Raw genomic sequence first — 16937 nt, 5'->3', positions numbered from 1 at the left:
TCTATGACAAATGTGCCAAAACTCTAGCAAACCATCTTGAAGAAGACGCAAATATTTGACCCGATTAAAGAGCAATTCTACCAATTTCATAAAATGTCGGAACATTTCTTAGAGGAAAAGTAAAATAAATAAATGAATAAAAAGACAGACATCTGAAAAAAATATCTCATTCATAATTCTGAGATTTACCAAACAGAAATATCTGTGGAAATCTAATGACATAGCGAGAAAAACGGCGCGTATTTTCATCATGTGTGTGAATATCAAGTTTCGACTGCAAAATACAACTGAATTGAGTGAGGAACACCATACGGCCGACATCTTCGTCTGTTACTTTTGTTGCTTTAAAAAAAGAAAAAGATATCGGATATAAAGTTAATTGTTTTTGTATTGACGTCGACGCTGGGGCTTACCAACGTCATCGCTTTCTGCGACAAAAAACCTGGAGTAAGGGTTCATTACAGCGCCAGCTGACGCGACACCTTTTCAGCACCACGGACAGCTTCGTTCTGCAAACTGGGCAGCTGGTGGCGACTATAAAAGCCCGCACGGATGCCTCGCTCTCTGCACCAAAGATCCGCACTGACAACATGAGTCACAGGATGGATGACAGGTTCGGCATCCCGCGTAGAGCCCTTCACGAGACGTATTCCCAACACAAGCCGAGACGATCGGAATTAGAAACCAGGAGGGCTTTCGCGGACGTGAGCTCCCCGCACGTCAGATCTGAAAAGCGCAACGAGAAAGAGCTGATGCACGGCTTGAACGACCGACTCGCGGGTTTCATAGAAAAGGTGCACCGGCTCGAAAACCACAACCATCTCCTGGAGAAGGAAATTGAAGAGATCAGAGGGAAAGTGAAGCCCGCGTCTTGTTTGGAGGAAGAGTATGGTCCAGAGCTGAGGAGGCTGAGGCAGCTGCTGCAGGATATCACCCACCAGAAGAACCAGATTGAGATCGAACATCATAACCTGGAGGAAGAGCTTTCCACCTTGAGGAAACAGCATGAGCGGGAGACGGAGAGCAGATCAGAGGCTGAGAGCAGCATAGTGATCCTGAAGAAAGATATGGGCGAAGCCTATCAGGCCAAACTAATGCTGGACCGGAAAGTGGAGTCCCTCGTGGATGAAATCAACTTTCTGAAGAGAAACCACGAGGCCGAAGTGTCAGAGATGTGTGACCAGATTCAAGATGCTCAGCTTGAATTTAAGGCGCACGAATTCGGCCATCCCGGCGTCACTGCGGCACTCCGGGACATCAGGACGCAGCTGGAAGGTCACACCGGATCCGACGTCCAGCTGGCCGGGGAAAGTTTCCGAGTTCAGTTTGCTAGATTGACGGAGGCCGCCGAGGCCAAGAGGGAGGCGCTGAAAGCGAGCCAGCGGGAGATTCAGGAGTACAAGAAGCGTCTGCAGACCAAGAGCATCGAGCTGGACTGCGCCTTTGGCACCAGAGAAGCTCTGGAGGCGCAGCTTCACGATGTCGAGGATCGCCACAAGGAGGAACTTATTCACTATCAGGTATGACATGCTTCTTCCACTTCCTGTAGAGTTAACACACGCAGAGACACAGCTTAACGAGGTCATCTTCTCTATTAACTCAGAACACAATCAAAGAGCTTGAAAATGAGCTCATAAACTGCAAATTCGACATGTCCGGCTACCTCAGGGAGTACCAGGACCTCCTGAACGTGAAGATGGCTTTGGATGTGGAGATATTATCATACAGGTACAGTAAAATTAGCATGAGAACTTACTGATAATTAGTGGAACTTTGTATTATTTCATATATTTTATGCTTTCTATGTCCTTATTTCAATTTAAACGTGCAACTGTATTACGTATTAAAGGTAAGCTAAAGAATTTGTGTAAAAATGCTACATACAAAATGCCATACATAATACATACCATATTAACTGAAACTGCTGATTCTGTTAATCAGTGGCTCAGATCTCCTGCTTTATCGGTATAGTTGAAGTTAACAATCACTAAGTTTGGATCTTATATTCAAATAAACTGTAGATAAACACACAAATTTAATTAGTTTATTATTATTAATCAGCAGAGTCTATCAGCTTAAGCTGCATTACAGGAGTTTTTTTGTTGTTTTTTTTTTTTACAGTGGAAAATGTACTCCCCTTAAACTTTTCATATTTTATCACATAACCACAATCTTGAGCATATTTTGTTTGAGCTTTCTTTGATAGACCAAAAATAAGGTTTGTGTAAAGTAACACTGTAAACAGAGGATCCTCAGGGTGAAACATGGGGGGACAGCTTGAAACCATGTCATGATTTTCTTTGACCAGGCCAAGAAAACTTGTAAGAGTTTATAGGAGCTAAAAGCAGAGTAATCCCAAAAGAAAATCTTTCACAGGTTGAATGAAAGGTCAAAATACAGTTTTTTGTTTTTTTTAAATTTATGCCTGCAGACGCTTCCCATCCAACCTGTTTAAGAAAAATGTCTATTTCTATTAACTTATATGGTAAAGACATATCCAAAGGGCCTGCAGATGTAATTGAAGTGAAAAGTATAGACCGATACGTTACTTATGTCTTTAACCATGACAAATTACGAAATAGTTTAAGAAGCAAGGCCGTGTCTGTCAGATCCTTATATGAATTAACTTGAGGAAAGCTTAGAAGGCAAAGAACTATTAGTGCATCTGTGTTAAATGTAAACTCTCTTCCCCATCCTGCAGGAAACTCCTCTGTGGCGAGGAGACTCGTCTGTCCTCCATCTCCGTCTCCGACCCTCAGATCCACTTGCCCCATATCTACCATCAATCACCTGTTTACACCCTCCCCAGCTTCAGTCGACCAGGAGTCACGCAGAGGCGAGCAGAGCCCAAGTACAAGTTTGTGGAGGAGATCATAACAGAAACCACCCGGGAGATCGAGATGTCGGAGTTTGAGGAGACGGGATCAGAGGAGACGGATGTGGGGAAGGATGAGCGGGAGTGTGGAAAAAGTGAGAAGGGGGGCAGTGAGGAAGAGGGTGATCGTCAGGACAATCGAGAGGATGAAGGAAACCAGATGTCTGACCGTCAGCAGAGTCAAGTAGCCTCCGATGAAAAGTTGGAGAGTGAAGGTGATAGAAAGGTAGCTGATGATGTGGAGGATAATGGCAAAGAACAACACCACAGCGAAGAGTCAGAGAAGACAGCAGCTCTCAGCGGTGAAAACATGGACACAGAGGTGGATAACAAACCGGTTGAGGACATGAAGGAGAAAGAAACTGCAGAGGTACCTCCTCAAACAGAAATCTCTTCACAACGGCATGATTCAGATGAATCACAGGGATATCTAGATAAATCTGATGAGGATGAACAGGGTTCAACTAAGGCAGAAAGTGTTATCGCGGTACAAAGTGTGAAGCCTGTTAATGAAACCGTGGTTTCAACATATGAGGAAGATAACAAAACTCCACAGCACAGTGGTGTAAAGGTGCAAGAGGAAGCCAAAGAATTGACTGGAGAAGCAGTTGTGTTGACAAAGATGGAGGAGTGTGTAGAAATCGTGAACGCACCTTCTGCTGGACCAGAAAATGAGGAGAAAAAGGTGAGCCAAACGGAACAAAATGAAACTACTAAGACTGATTCTGCGAAAGTTGAGGAAGAAAACACAAAAAGCTCTGTAGATACCACACGTGAAAGCAATAAAGACCAAGATAAATCCCCATCTTCCAAATCTACAGCGAAAGCAGAGGGTGAGCAACCAGAAAGAGGAGACAAAACCCAAATCACTTCAGCTGCTTTGCAAAAGGAAAAAACATCCATGACTGCAGAAACAAAAGAGTTACAGCAGGCGCCTGCAGACAGCAGCCAGACTCCGATCTAAATTCAGAAGATTAAAAAAATAATAATAAAATGAGAGCTTCTGCAAAAGTTAAAAATGGACAATAAAAGACTGCATTCAGAGAGATGACAGCCAAAAATAGAGAAGAACTCTTAATGCAAAGGTAGAATTTTGGCACCAGCAGTCGAGAGCAAAGAACAATGCAAAGTACTGGAATGTATTGTCAGCATTCTTGTTTTAAAAGAACAGAATAAGCTTTAATTTTTCGCAGCATGACTGACCTCAAAGTTAAAACTGGAGTTCAAATAGCTTGAAACAACGAAACAGAACCTAATGTAACTATGAATGTGGATGCATTTTGGTCATTTGATTGACATTGATTTTGCTATGATGTGTGCAAATAAAAGAAACATTAAATAATTTATTGATTCTGGTGTATTTTTCTATATTTATGTTTCATTTCTGAAATAGACAAGTCAACAGATTCACAATGCTACATTGAAACACTGTTTTTCTAAATGTTCACAATTAAATGCTTCATTTGGTGATATGAGGTTAAGTTTTTAGGTCAGCACATTTCTGAGTTACTAAACAGCCCCCTGTAATCAGATGTGTATTTTGTAAAAATGCACTGAAAACAAATGGTAAAAAAATCTGTGTGCGCCCTCGAACTAATGCTTTAGTGACCTTTGAAGCTTCTACTTTTAGACCTTTTAGACCTTTGAAGCACCTTTTATAAGAACAACACATTTTTTGTGGGAAATTTTTACAGAACCTTATTTCCTCCGGCAAACCAAATTTTTAAACTTTTTGTAGGATGTTGCACTAACTTTCTGCAAAACTTTGAAATAATTTAGCACTGCATTTTCTTAAAAACCTCACAAACCCCTAATACTAGGTTTGCGCACTTTATAAATGCATTATAATTATCATTCTGGTAGGCATTTATGACTTTAAAGACTTTATTGAAAATCCATACATACACAAAGGGACCTCAAAGACTTCTTTATAGGATTGGTCTCCTCTCGGAACAGAAACATAGTTTTACATGGTGCACATGTGCGACTTTACTCCTCCAAATAATTTTACAGTTTGGCATCACTTGAACATTATGTGCTCCGCAATTAGTCTGTTGCTGCATAATTAACAAAATATAACTCTGTTCGGGCGAGTCAACTTTCAGGTTTCTCTCCCACTAAAAGTAACCCCAAACCTGATCAGTTTAGGGTAAGGTCACATGTGTAGCTTTGCCAAAACATCCCAGCCTCAAACGTCGACAAACAAGACATTCATGAGTGTGCATGATTAGTATTTATAAACACAAATCGACATTGATTTTAGTTCTGGATTTGACAACTGCTAAGATGGCAAAGAATATTAAGTCATGACAGCAGATATTGGAGGTAAAATAGGACAATCCTAAAGTAACTAATGTTTGGATTTATGTTTTCACATAAAAAGGACAACATTGGAGTGTCTGGGATTATTACACTAAAGCCACACACAGTTGTACAGAGGGATTGGATTATTACAATTATCGTGGCAGTGTTGAACAGAAGCAATGACAAAATGTATAAATAATATGACAATGGTGGTCTTTTGGTTTGATGCAATCACAAAGTAAAAAGCATCAACAAAAGTAAAATATTCTGAAGACAAAAGCACCAACATGATGTGATGCCCGAGATGGTGTCACAGAAGCCTTTAAGCCGATCTCTCTATGATTTCCCTTTGCTGGTTTGAGTTGGACATACTTTTAAGGCCCGATTAGTCTGATATTCTCTTGTCCCTTGCTGCATGCGGACAGTTTAAGCTTCCAGTTCCAAGCCCAGACCCAGCTTATGACCTCCTACATTGATGTTCTTCCCATCGATCAGACCAGAGAGAGTCAGTTTCACACCTACAAACACAAGGAAGAAGGTATAGTCGTTATCTATACACTACAGTTTTCAAGCTGTTACTAACCCAAATTCCACATCGTTCCAGACTGTGTAGAAATCATGTTGTAAAGCGGAAGGAAAATTGTACTTTGATTTTAAAGCTGCAGAAGATAGTTCTGAGAAACCCATAGACTTGGCTTGAATTTTTTGAAGAAGCACACTTTACAGCTCTCTCCCCGTTGCTCTCTGTTACACTACAGCCCTTGCTCTACAGCAGTCTGTCGAGAACTCAAAAAATAATAATTCTTTTTTTTCTTTAACGTTATTTTTGCTGCCATTAGCTGACGGCACACTGATAATCCTTAGCTTGAATGAAGGTACTCTCTGTGCAGTGCATACATGAGCATGATTGACAATACCAAGACATTCCTCCCAGCTGTTACAAACTACTTTGGATTTCACCATTTCAAAGATACCCTGCAACAAAATAAACTGAAGCTTGTGGTGGTTTCATAGCAAAATGTGAGAAAGTTCAACAAGTAATAATATTTGTGGAACATATACCAAGTGCTCCTGCAAGTTACACTGCAGTAAGAAACTCACCTGGTCTAAGAGTTTGGGTGTAGCCGACACCTACAAGGCTACTGTTGTTAACTTTAGCCTGAAACGTCCAAAAACACAGAGGGGAAAAGCAAGATGTCAGTGAGCAGTATTAGGACAAGAGTTTTATGGTGACTTTTGTTGCCTCAGAACTACCACAGATAGTGTGTAGGAAAAAAAAAAAGAAACTTACACTAACAGAGGCATCTTTATCCAGTTGGTATTTGGCACCAATGCCAAAGCTTGTACTGTTGTTGCCAGCAGTCCATGCCAGGTTGATTGCAGTCTCCAGCTTGTCACTGGACTTCTGGTAGATGGAGCCACAAAATTCTGCTCCATCATTGCTGTAATGATTGAAAATAAACATTTCCAAATAAAAATGTAGTTGACTCCTTCAAATGGCAAAGAAAACCCAAAACCCATAAGGAGCATGAGGGTTAAAAATACAAACAAACCACAAAAATAAAAAACAACTCTGCATACACGTTTGTATGTAGCTGGAAGTCTGCTGTCTTGTAGCCGATGGCGAAGTTGCTCTTGGTCATTCTGGATTTGGCGGAGTCAAAGCTCATCTGGTAACCGCCGAGCCATCCCTCGTAACCAATGACAGCAGCTCCGTGGATTGTGGGGCCAGCGAAGTCAAAGTCAACATCGCAGCCCAAGTTGATGTACTCACGCTTGTATGCGGTCTTAACTTTGCCACTCTTCTTGCTGTAGGTAAAGGATGGATTTTGTTAAAGAAAGAAATATACAAAAATAAAAAATCTACTCTATGCATAAGTCAAGTATCATTTCCCACATTATGTTTGTCTTTTTAGTACCCTTTCTTTGGAACAGATTTTTACAAAATTAACTCAACATCTTGACAACAAACATATAGGTAGAGTTTCAGAAGGGAATTCAATTTAAGATTTGTCTTTATTCCAAACAGGTAAGATAAAAAACCAAACACAATCCCAGTGAAGTGTTGCAACATACTGGTTCTATACAGGGACTCTGATCACAAGACACTTGTCAGAAGTATTAGAGGCAAAGATCAGGTTTCCATAATTACTTATGGAGTGAAGTGACAGGCTGAGCAACTTCCTCCTGTTGAGTCCTGGATTAAAATACCCACAAAAACAAAAACCCCAACCATCATCTTACCCGGTGTTGGGTGAGAAGGTTGTGTCAAATGTCAACTTCAGTCCTTTTGTAATCTGCAAGATGAAAATTTGGAATTCATTGGAAATAAGAAAGGTTATGCTGCTCAGTCAAATGTACACCCTGTTCTTTTTGTTGTAGCTGCTCTTAAGGTACAAAAATGTTAAACATTCATGCAAACCTGATCTTCAACAGCAATTTCTGTTCCCAATGTGTTGTCAGTGTTCCACTTCTCAGTGAAGGTCAAGCCATATTCAGGCCGGTTGTATTTGGTTTCCAGGGAACCGATAACTTTGCTGGTATCAGTGTTGGATGAACCAGATGTTTTGAATTCCTGCAGGAGACATTTTTTAGAGAAACTGGGGTCACTTATCAGGCATGAAATTAATAACATTACCAATTGTAGTAAATTTTGAGAAAATTAGTTATTGCACAGTTTCTATGTATTTTTGTTGCTATACTGATTTTTAGAGGGTACTCTATAAAATTAAGTATAAAAACACTGGGGTTTTTATAATTAAAAGTGACATGAATGGAGATTCCGATGAACAAAACAGGACACTGTAAAGCATTGAGCTTGGGACAAAATAATGATTTCGAAAGGTAAAGGCTGAGTGTAAACAATACTTTTAAGTGTTTTTTTTGTTGTTTGTTTTAAAAGCAACACAGGGATTTAATAACTGCAAACATGATTATTCCAAAATCCAAATGATCTTACAACTCCGCTCGCTGACTTTGTCTTGACATCAAGCTTCACCAGGCCAAATCCTGTAGGAGATATGAGTTTTAGATTTAAGTGATCAACTACATTTGAAAGTAGAAGCTTCAACATCTTCATGAGTGTACAAAGATCTACCATAGCCTTTGTTGAAGATATCCTTGGCAGACTTGCCCAAATCAGCATAAGCGGGAGGCACGGCCATTATACCTGCATATAAGGAGGAGGAAATATATATATATATATATATATATATATATATATATATATATATATATATATTAAATGTAGTTTCTTTTTACAATTCGCCTATGTGACAGGACAACACAATATAAATATACTTCATGTGAGTGGAAAACACAAACCCCCCAATGAATGGAACAATTGTGTGTGTATGAAAACCAAACTTACTAGATCCACAAAATATTACAGTTCCATTTGTGTATTAAACTTATTATGTTGCTGAATTTACTGGAGAAGGAAGCTTGCAGTATTTCTTTTGCTTTTACACATTTCTGTGTTCCTAAACTATTCTTTTTATATTTTTACACAGCAACTTTTTTCTTCTCTTTTTATTGCACTGTGTATGTATATATATATATATATATATACACATGTATATATGTGTATCTATATATATATGTATATATATATACACACACACTAGTCTCAATATTGTGTTTTTAGTGTGTATTGTTACTTTTATCTATTTGTCAATTTGCAAATAGAAAAGTAACAGAAAAAGGCGTATCCTTTCAATACAGACCCAAGTGCTTGGTGTCCCATTCTGCAACTTTTGGATGCATCCCTACTGAATTATCTCGTTGGCAGTCAGCTTTTAGGCTACGTTCACACTGGAGGCCTCAATGCTCAATTTTTCATGTGAAATCAGATTTATTTTTTACGTGTTTGATCACATTTCCAAATATATGCAACTTGCATGTGTTCTCCTGCAAACCAGCTAAAAGTGTCCCACATGCGCAGTATAAGATGCAGGTACATCCCATGTAGTAAATCATCATTTGTAGAGTTTGCAGCAGTAAACTTGGATGGGAATGATGAAGACCATCTTGCCATTTTAAATTTGTTGTTCAAAGAGAGCCAGCACATTAATAATCCTCATTATCACCTGCCGAGGTTGTTTTTCTTCCCGCTTCTATCAGGACGCAGAATAGTACAGGTTGGATGAATGCGAACTGGCCGCACAGACACAGGTCATAGTTGAAAAGATTAAGTGCTACCTTGGGTAGCACGAGTGGTGTTACCTTGGGTTTTACACCATGCGAATTGTTTTTTTTTTCTGTTGAGTCTTAAGTTGTTCAAACTTTGGTTTAACATGATCAAAATGGGGATGGGTTTAAAGATTGCAGTAAACGGTACAAACCCACAAAACGAGTGGGTATATTTGTACTCGCTGAGTACAAACAAACCCACCACCCTTGCCAACAACATAACTGTTTCACTTTTTTGATGAGCACCTCTAGCACAAATGACATCCTGTGGGTCAGGTAGTTAACTGCCAAGGTTACCGGGGAAAAACAGGAGCCATTTTAACTACAATGGGTAAACTATTTAGTCGTGACTCTTAATGCTTTTTACTGTCGCCAAATCCAGTTGGACTGGAGAAGGATTTGACCGGTGCTAGGTACTGTAATGAGCTAAAATAGCTTATTCACTTCGGCTGTGGGTGTCGGCTACTTTCCGCAATGCTAACAGGCCAAATAGATTTAAAGCAATAGCTAAAAAAGATTTATGGCTGTTTCACTTATTTTTTTAATTGTATTTTTTAGAATACAACTAAAACCTTCCAGTAGAGCACATGTGTCAGACTTAGCTCGCTGCTACAGCTAATTATGTTAGCCTGCAGAGTTCCGCACCGAGTAAAACTACTCTCTAGTTTGTATCTTAAAGAAAACCTACAATACAAAACTAAATAATAAGGAGTCTTACCAGTTGAAGATTGTGTTAGCGTTACACTAAAGTGACTCTTTGGAAGTGTTCCTCACAACACACGGCAGAAGCAGGCGTCACCGGTTGGAGGGCGAGCTGAAGGAGACTGTTCTGCAACAAAATGCTGACCTTTCGGTTTCCAGTTTAGGGCCAAGGGCGCCCAAACGTTTGCCTGAGTAAAAATTGGTTTACATCACAGATGGCATTTTGGTTTGAGTTTTAAGTTCGGTTAACCACTTTCTCTATAAACGTAGACGCTTATAGCTAAGGTTAAATCTTTAATTCTTAAAAAGCTGTTAAAGGTGTTTACATGTTTTTAGAGATCTACAGAGCTCTGAAAACGAGCTAATATTAGAGTCAGGTGTGCTGAAGCAGGGAGATATTTAAAAGTTGCAGGACACTACGTAATTATTTTTTAAATTACATTTAATTTCCACAACAGAATGAGACTAAAGGTACCAGTTATTTTCGTTAAATCTATTTTTTTCTATTTTTATTACGCTGGACACTGTGCACAAATCTCATGTAAGAAATGAAAAAGGTATGTTTTTCTTTGCAACCTAAAAAAATAGGAATAAACTGATTGTTCTTTAAAAAAATCACAACTAATTTACTGTTGTAGATATTTGTCAACAATGACAAGATGCATATTTTCAAATGAAGAGCTAACATTTGTGGCTCTAAACCCGTTTTAGTCACCTGGACTGAGGTTGCAGACCCTTAGGATATCTGAATGAAACTTGCTCCGTTCCACTAGGAGGCAGTTATGCAGTTATCCTGTGTTTACCAACTAGTGCGCCATCAAACCGAAGAAGGTGAAGGTTTGCCGCTTGCTAGCGTGTGGGTAACAATACAAGTATCTACGCAATTTTCTGTACTGTTGACTATTTGAAGTCACCTTATCTTCCTCTGTTAATTTTCCTTCGTTTGATGATCATATTCAGAACGCGGAAAAAGGTAAGTTGGGAATTTTGCCCTGGATTTACAAGTCTGTGAGCGTTAGCATTTGAGAGTTTTGACCATAACGTTACAAATGCAAAAGGTACAAATGGATGACCTGAACGACGAGAACCTACAAAAGAAACCAGTGGTTGTTTTGACTCGACTCCCCGAGTGTACTTTCAATGCGCTTCAACCGCCGACACCCCAGCAGTTCGACAGTGAAGCCGAGTCCCCCGGCAGCTCCGACTCCGACATGCTATGGGAGCCAGAAGACGATTCGGGAGACTCGGATTTTGGAGCCAAACAGAAAAATCAGCATAAACACAAAAAGGCGAATGAAGTGAAACCGTTAGTGAGAATCAATAACAACAGCACCAGCAACAACAGCCACAGCAGTAGCAACAGCAGCGTCTGCAATAACGACAGTAACAGTGGCGGCAACACCAACAAAGGTAAGGACCTTTTCCATCCAGAGATATAAACTAATAATAACACTGGAATTGCTAGCATGCCCTATGGAGGTAAATCTCCCAACTGCGTATTGCAATTGTGTTTCCCTCATCCCCAGCTGTTGAAGGATCCCCCATTATAGTGTCTGCAGCTTTTGCCAGCAACTCCAATGAAACGAGAAAAGTGCGGCCTGATTTGCCAGAGGTAGAGATTGCGTTGGACATGGTAGTCCTGGCCAGGAGAAGAGTCATGAGGTGGCAACAAGGCAAGATAGCCGAGATAATTAACAAGGGTAAGAAAGAGCACTTTAATGTGAGTGTGTGTGTGTGTGTGTGTGTTTTTGTTAACCCTCCTGTTATGTTGCGGGTCAATTTGACCCGTTTCAAAGTTTAAAAATAAAAAAAAAATAGTTAGAAGTATTTTTTCTGCATGAAACTTTTTCTATTTGTCTTAATAGGTGCACTCTATGTATAAAAAAAAAAATGTTCATTTTACACACTTGCAGCCCCCTCTGCGTCTATTTGTTACATAGATACTGTTCGGGTCAATTTGACCCGGCATACAAGTTGAAGGGTAAAAAGTTTTAAAAAATGTCCAATTCTGTTTGTTTCCTTGCACCTATGAGACATATTTCACCACACACACACACACACACGCACACGCACGCACGCCCACACACTCACGCACACTCACACACACGCACACACATGCATGCACACAAGCCTACATTCTCACTATTCTCTTTACTTCACAAGGAAACTGAGAAAGCAGGTGTTTATAAAACTTTTGACGGGAACCTTTTCTCTTTTCTGTTCCCGTGGAAAAACTCCACCCACACTGAGTGACACTCACTAGAAGTGGAGGGGTGGGAGGGCATAAATACTCTCTGCAAGGGAGTCCTAAACACATTACACACTAAAGGTACATGTGATATCGTCACTGTCAGAGGTCAGGAAATGAGCAGCAGGAAAAAAAAAGATGACAGCCTTGGAAGCTCTGGAACTTCTTGTTGATCATGACAGTGAAATAGAAGAGGAGGTTTCTGAAGCTGAAGACAGTATTGAGGTCAATTCTGAGTCTGATGATTCTGATTATGAAGCAATTGATGAAAATGATGTTCATGTTTCTCAAAGCAAGACATTCATGTCAAAAAATGGTGAAATTCAGTGGTCTTCATCTCCAACTAAGAACAGTAAATGTGTCTCAAGTTCAATTATAAAGATCACCCTTAGAAAAAAAATTAAAAATGTAATACAAAAAAATTTACAAAAAATCACTTTCAAAGATAATTAGTGTTATTTTGTGTTTAGGTTTTTCAGTGGGAATTAAAAAAAATGTAAATCACATTTTTTATGTCCGAATGAGTAAATTGTCATCATTGATCCTTTATTTGTGAGGAATAAAAAAACATAATTGCACAAATATTGATTGGAATGGTTCGTATAGGAGTTAATAATCAGACACAAAAAAGATTTGGAGGATTTTTTTGGTTTCTGACACTATAGCATGACTAAACACTCCCCGGGTCAAATTGACCCGCGAACATTATTGCTGTACCTCAGAAACGAACATAACAGGAGGGTTAATAAGTTGAAATAAAATAATTAGTTGGATGGACAGACAGGTGTTCTAGTTGACTCTAGTAATCCTTTTTCAGGAACTGAGGTAGTTTTCTGTGACCATTCTTTCTCCCTTCTGTATCAATCAGGGTAAAACTTTTACCTCAGAAAAGACCCCAGCATGAAAAGTGAGTCATCCTGTTCAAACTTATTGAGATCATATTAATCAGAGCTCAGAGTAATATGTTAATGCCTTGTGCTTCATGGGAATATGTAAGATTGGTCAGTGTGGCCCGTTTCCGTGGAGCTTAAAGGTACTTCGAGTCAGTTGGTAAATCAAATTTGGGAGTCAGACTCGAGCTGCAACCACAAACACTTAAGGTTTGAAACAATTAATCAGATTAATTGTGATGAATTGATTAATGAAATAATCCAGTAATGTAGTAACTGATTAATGGTCAACTGGAGTATTGCGACTCTCAGAGTTTCTGACAGAGAAATGTATTTACGCAGATGATGACAAGAGCACAGGGAAAAGGAAGAGGAGCTTTTTTTTTGTTCACACAGCCTACTGTCATGACATAGTGGTAGTTGTAAAAAAGCCATCATTTTAATATATTTGAATGCACCTTGAGACACATTCTTGGATTTTGTGATATTATTGGGTCATTGCAATCTATTCATGGTAGCTGTAACTTTAAAATTATTATTTTTTTAAAACACAAAACATTACAGTCACTCTTACTGTGTCTTCTGGAGTAACTTTCACTCCGAAAGTGAAAGAGTCATCATAGTTATCTTGCTAACTATGATGCAAGATAGTTAGCAAAACTAAACTATTTTTATTTTTGCTAGGTCAGCCTTTTCTTCTTTCACTCATTTTACATACATATTGCCACAAAGCTTTTACTGTTTTTCTGATGTTTTACACTGTAACTGCTCTGATGCAAGCTGAGATACTGAGACTTTGTTTGCCTGGGTTTTTTTTTAGCGTTTTCTGTTGCTTTCTGTATTTTCCTTACCTAATGCAGGGATGGTTAGTAGAGGCATTTCCAGAGCAAATTACATTTACAGTAATGATTGTTCAATTGTTGCTTTTAAGTTGTCTTTTAAATGTATTTTTGTAAATATATTTAAAAGACCATTGACTCCTTTTCCCCTTTAATCCTATGTACTGACTCTTGAATATGTCTGAAATATCAACACATTTCATCTTTAATAAAAAAACTTTGCCTCCTTTTTATCTGTAATATATGCCATGTTACAGGGCTTGTGCTTTTTGTGCTTCTCTCAGTTTTCCTTGAGTTTTGTGAGCTGCAATAAAATCACGTAGACAAGATTCAGTAGTTTTGTTTGTTTTCTTTTCGTCTTTGCAGACGATGGGCGAGTAAAGTACAAAGTGATTTTTGATGAAAAGGGGAAGAGCTTGGTATCAGGACATCACATCGCAAAGAAAACCAACCCAAAGCTGGACCAACTGTACGTCGGAGCCCGAGTTTTAATTCAGTCTCCAGAAGATGAGCGGTGCTTCCTGCCTGGTCTTTTGGCGGAGCTCCCCAGCAGAAAGAATCGCTTAAGGTCTTGGATCAAATGACTGCTAAGACATTTATGAACCCCCATTTAGAAAAAAGAAAAAAAAGAAGTCATTTTGAATAACTTTATGCTTTTCAGGTTTATGGTGTTTTTGGATGATCATACACCAGTTTATGTCAGCTTACCATCACTTTATCTCATTTGCAGACAAAGTAAGTTTGACTGTTTGCTCCGTTTTTATTTAGGAATTATATTTTGCATCTTTTCTTATGTAGAATTACCATGTTGTATGTTTTTTGTAGAGTTAATATTTATCCTGCACCTAGCCAGGATTTTTAATCCTAGCATTGCAAATAAGCCTTTCCTCTTTTTTGTGCTTATTTGGTTTCATGCTGCATATAGTTGAAGCCAGATATTACACACACCAAAGTAAAAGATACACACATTTCTTTCTCACTGAAATTAAATCAGACCAAACTTTTTATGGTTTAGCTTGGTGAGAGTTACAGAATATAATTCTATTTTGCAAATGTCTAAAAACTTTGCAAAGACATTTCTTTTGTGACCCAAATTATACATTTTACCACCAAATATGTAAACCTTTGAATTTGCTTAAAGTCACAAAAGAAATTCAGAAAAATGTTTTTGCCAAGTTTTCTGGCATCTAGCGAATAGAAATAATTTAGTTAATTCTAACTAAGCTAGAACAGAACAGGTTTTTGTCGAATGTGTCTTTCTGTTCGGTGTATGTAAATATCTGGCTTCAACTGTAATTGCTCATGTTTAATCAGGTTTGAATGGCAGTAGTTATGCTACATTAAGATGGTATGTTTGTAATCAAAAAAACAAGTTTTTTCTTAACATTTCTGTAATTTATGTGGTACTTTTTGCCGTTTTGTCCAGAAGAGGGCACTGTGAAACAAAAAATGCTACAAACTGTGGATTGCTGTGGAAAGACTAGATTTTTTTTTTCTTTAATATTTGGTGATTAATTTCTTTTTTTATTTTTTTTTTTATTATTTTTTTTTTTTTACAGTGAGTGATCCTTTAGGGGACCTTGTAGATGGTCCACACAAGTGCTTCATGGAACAATACTTGAGGAGTTGGCCGTATCCACACCTAACCCACTACAAAGAGGGACAAATCCTTAAAATAGAACTGAATGGAGTCCATCAGAAATGTCAAGTTGAGTTGGTTGATTGCAGCTTGATGAAGGTTGTTTTTGAGGTCAGTATCTTTCTTTTCTGATTTTATTCTATTTTGTAAAATCTTAAACCTAATCCAATTTATTGAAAATGGTTGCATATAAACATTTTATATTTTTACACAGGAAAATGGGGAGACGGACTGGATCCACCGAGGCTCCCTACGACTGGAGCACATGTCCAAGTTCTTGGAGTTGAAGCAAAATCGAGAATCCAAGGCAGACAGTTCTGACTCTAAATGACCTATAAATTTTTAGAGAAAGAAGACTTTAAATAAAAAACAACAAATAAAATCATTCTGACTGTAAATACATGTTTCTTTTGGGCCATTGACTTATATTTTGGTACCTGACAGAACAGATGGAAGGTTGAAGTATGTAAACTCAAATTGGTCATTCTTTTTGTCTCTGTTAAGTGTAAATATGTTTATTCTCTACTTGTTGCATCTTTCTATTTTAAATGTATTTCCAAATCTTTGTGCATAGAAACCCTCCTTATGGGAACCTGTTTAAACAAGGACAAATAAAACATTTTGCTCTTTGCTGTCTGATAAATATGACAAAAAATATTAAGCAGAACAACTTATGTTTGATTTGAACATAATATTTCTAGCTTACTTTTACTCCTATTTTGATTCCAGAACTGCTCTTAATTGATTCCCTCCCGCCAGTAGAGCATTTGTCTATATTAAGAACGTCTATTTCTTTTATCAGTTTAAAAGAAAAAAAATTATTTGACATTATTTTCACAATTTGGTGTACCTAAGCAGACATTACTTCTTCAACAGTAGTGAAGGTATTTTATTCTGTTATTCTCACCTTGTTTTTTTTTTTTTTTCTTTTTCTTTTGGCCCTAGAAATATTTTTGGCATTTAAATATTTTTTATTTTTTTTTTAAATAAAACTTTTCGCTCGTTTCTGTTTACAACTTGGCAAATGACATCCATTCTGCCATGTACACTGTATTTTTCATAAAAGGAAAAGAAAAAAAAAGTTTTGCTACGTGTATTTAGTTTGACCTTTGTAATTAGCCTTACATGTAATCCAGCACAACATTGATTGTAACATTGAGATTTAGTTGTGAAATTGACAGTCACCATTTTTAGTTATCTGTTTAGCTTGAACATAACCGAGGGAATGGTTCACCATGATTAAGTGACA

General features: G+C 38.2%; 3 protein-coding genes across 5 annotated transcripts; 2 read left to right on the top strand and 1 right to left on the bottom strand.

Annotated features, from left to right (window-relative positions):
- Positions 1 to 295: 295 nt before the first annotated feature.
- Positions 296 to 4226, top strand: LOC122842991 (neurofilament light polypeptide-like). The gene is made up of 3 exons (XM_044137350.1): positions 296 to 1520; positions 1604 to 1728; positions 2702 to 4226. The coding sequence occupies exons 1-3, from the start codon at positions 591 to 593 to the stop codon at positions 3837 to 3839; spliced, it is 2193 nt and encodes a 730-aa protein (XP_043993285.1). The 5' UTR covers positions 296 to 590; the 3' UTR covers positions 3840 to 4226.
- A 519-nt stretch (positions 4227 to 4745) lies between these two features.
- Positions 4746 to 10871, bottom strand: vdac2 (voltage-dependent anion channel 2). 2 transcript variants are annotated; one of them, XM_044137354.1, is made up of 10 exons: positions 10788 to 10871; positions 10089 to 10260; positions 8277 to 8348; positions 8139 to 8188; positions 7602 to 7754; positions 7424 to 7476; positions 6761 to 6988; positions 6471 to 6621; positions 6281 to 6338; positions 4746 to 5697 (listed from the first exon to the last, which is right to left on the bottom strand). In XM_044137354.1, the coding sequence occupies exons 3-10, from the start codon at positions 8341 to 8343 to the stop codon at positions 5606 to 5608; spliced, it is 852 nt and encodes a 283-aa protein (XP_043993289.1). In that variant the 5' UTR covers positions 8344 to 8348; positions 10089 to 10260; positions 10788 to 10871; the 3' UTR covers positions 4746 to 5605. The 2 variants fall into 2 exon arrangements, with proteins under 2 accessions (XP_043993289.1, XP_043993288.1); XM_044137353.1 differs by lacking the exon at positions 10788 to 10871 and having other exon boundaries at positions 10089 to 10442.
- LOC122842993 (histone-lysine N-methyltransferase SETDB1-B-like) lies at positions 9759 to 16317 on the top strand. Of its 2 annotated transcripts, none has more exons than XM_044137352.1 (9): positions 9759 to 9783; positions 10846 to 10928; positions 11033 to 11045; positions 11131 to 11482; positions 11599 to 11772; positions 14416 to 14617; positions 14711 to 14784; positions 15609 to 15799; positions 15903 to 16317. In XM_044137352.1, exons 2-9 carry the CDS (start codon positions 10855 to 10857, stop codon positions 16017 to 16019), a joined length of 1197 nt encoding a protein of 398 aa, XP_043993287.1. In that variant the 5' UTR covers positions 9759 to 9783; positions 10846 to 10854; the 3' UTR covers positions 16020 to 16317. The 2 variants fall into 2 exon arrangements, with proteins under 2 accessions (XP_043993287.1, XP_043993286.1); XM_044137351.1 differs by lacking the exon at positions 9759 to 9783 and adding an exon at positions 10606 to 10629.
- Positions 16318 to 16937: the final 620 nt, after the last annotated feature.

Source organism: Gambusia affinis, linkage group LG13 (assembly GCF_019740435.1).
Source record: "Gambusia affinis linkage group LG13, SWU_Gaff_1.0, whole genome shotgun sequence".
Lineage (NCBI taxonomy): Eukaryota > Metazoa > Chordata > Actinopteri > Cyprinodontiformes > Poeciliidae > Gambusia > Gambusia affinis.
This window is presented reverse-complemented; position numbering and strand designations above follow the sequence as displayed.

Coding starts and splice junctions, on each gene's coding strand:
- vdac2 (XM_044137354.1), bottom strand. CDS start 8,343: ATGGCCGTGCCTCCCGCTTATGCTGATTTGGGCAAGTCTGCCAAGGAT. Junction 6,989..7,423: donor ACCTTCTCACCCAACACCGG/GTAAGATGATGG, acceptor CTTTACCTACAG/CAAGAAGAGTGGCAAAGTTA. Junction 6,339..6,470: donor ATAAAGATGCCTCTGTTAGT/GTAAGTTTCTTT, acceptor TGGACGTTTCAG/GCTAAAGTTAACAACAGTAG.
- LOC122842993 (XM_044137351.1), top strand. Junction 11,483..11,598: donor TGGCGGCAACACCAACAAAG/GTAAGGACCTTT, acceptor CCTCATCCCCAG/CTGTTGAAGGATCCCCCATT. Junction 14,618..14,710: donor AGCAGAAAGAATCGCTTAAG/GTCTTGGATCAA, acceptor TATGCTTTTCAG/GTTTATGGTGTTTTTGGATG.
- LOC122842991 (XM_044137350.1), top strand. CDS start 591: ATGAGTCACAGGATGGATGACAGGTTCGGCATCCCGCGTAGAGCCCTT. Junction 1,521..1,603: donor AGGAACTTATTCACTATCAG/GTATGACATGCT, acceptor CTATTAACTCAG/AACACAATCAAAGAGCTTGA. Junction 1,729..2,701: donor GTGGAGATATTATCATACAG/GTACAGTAAAAT, acceptor CCCATCCTGCAG/GAAACTCCTCTGTGGCGAGG.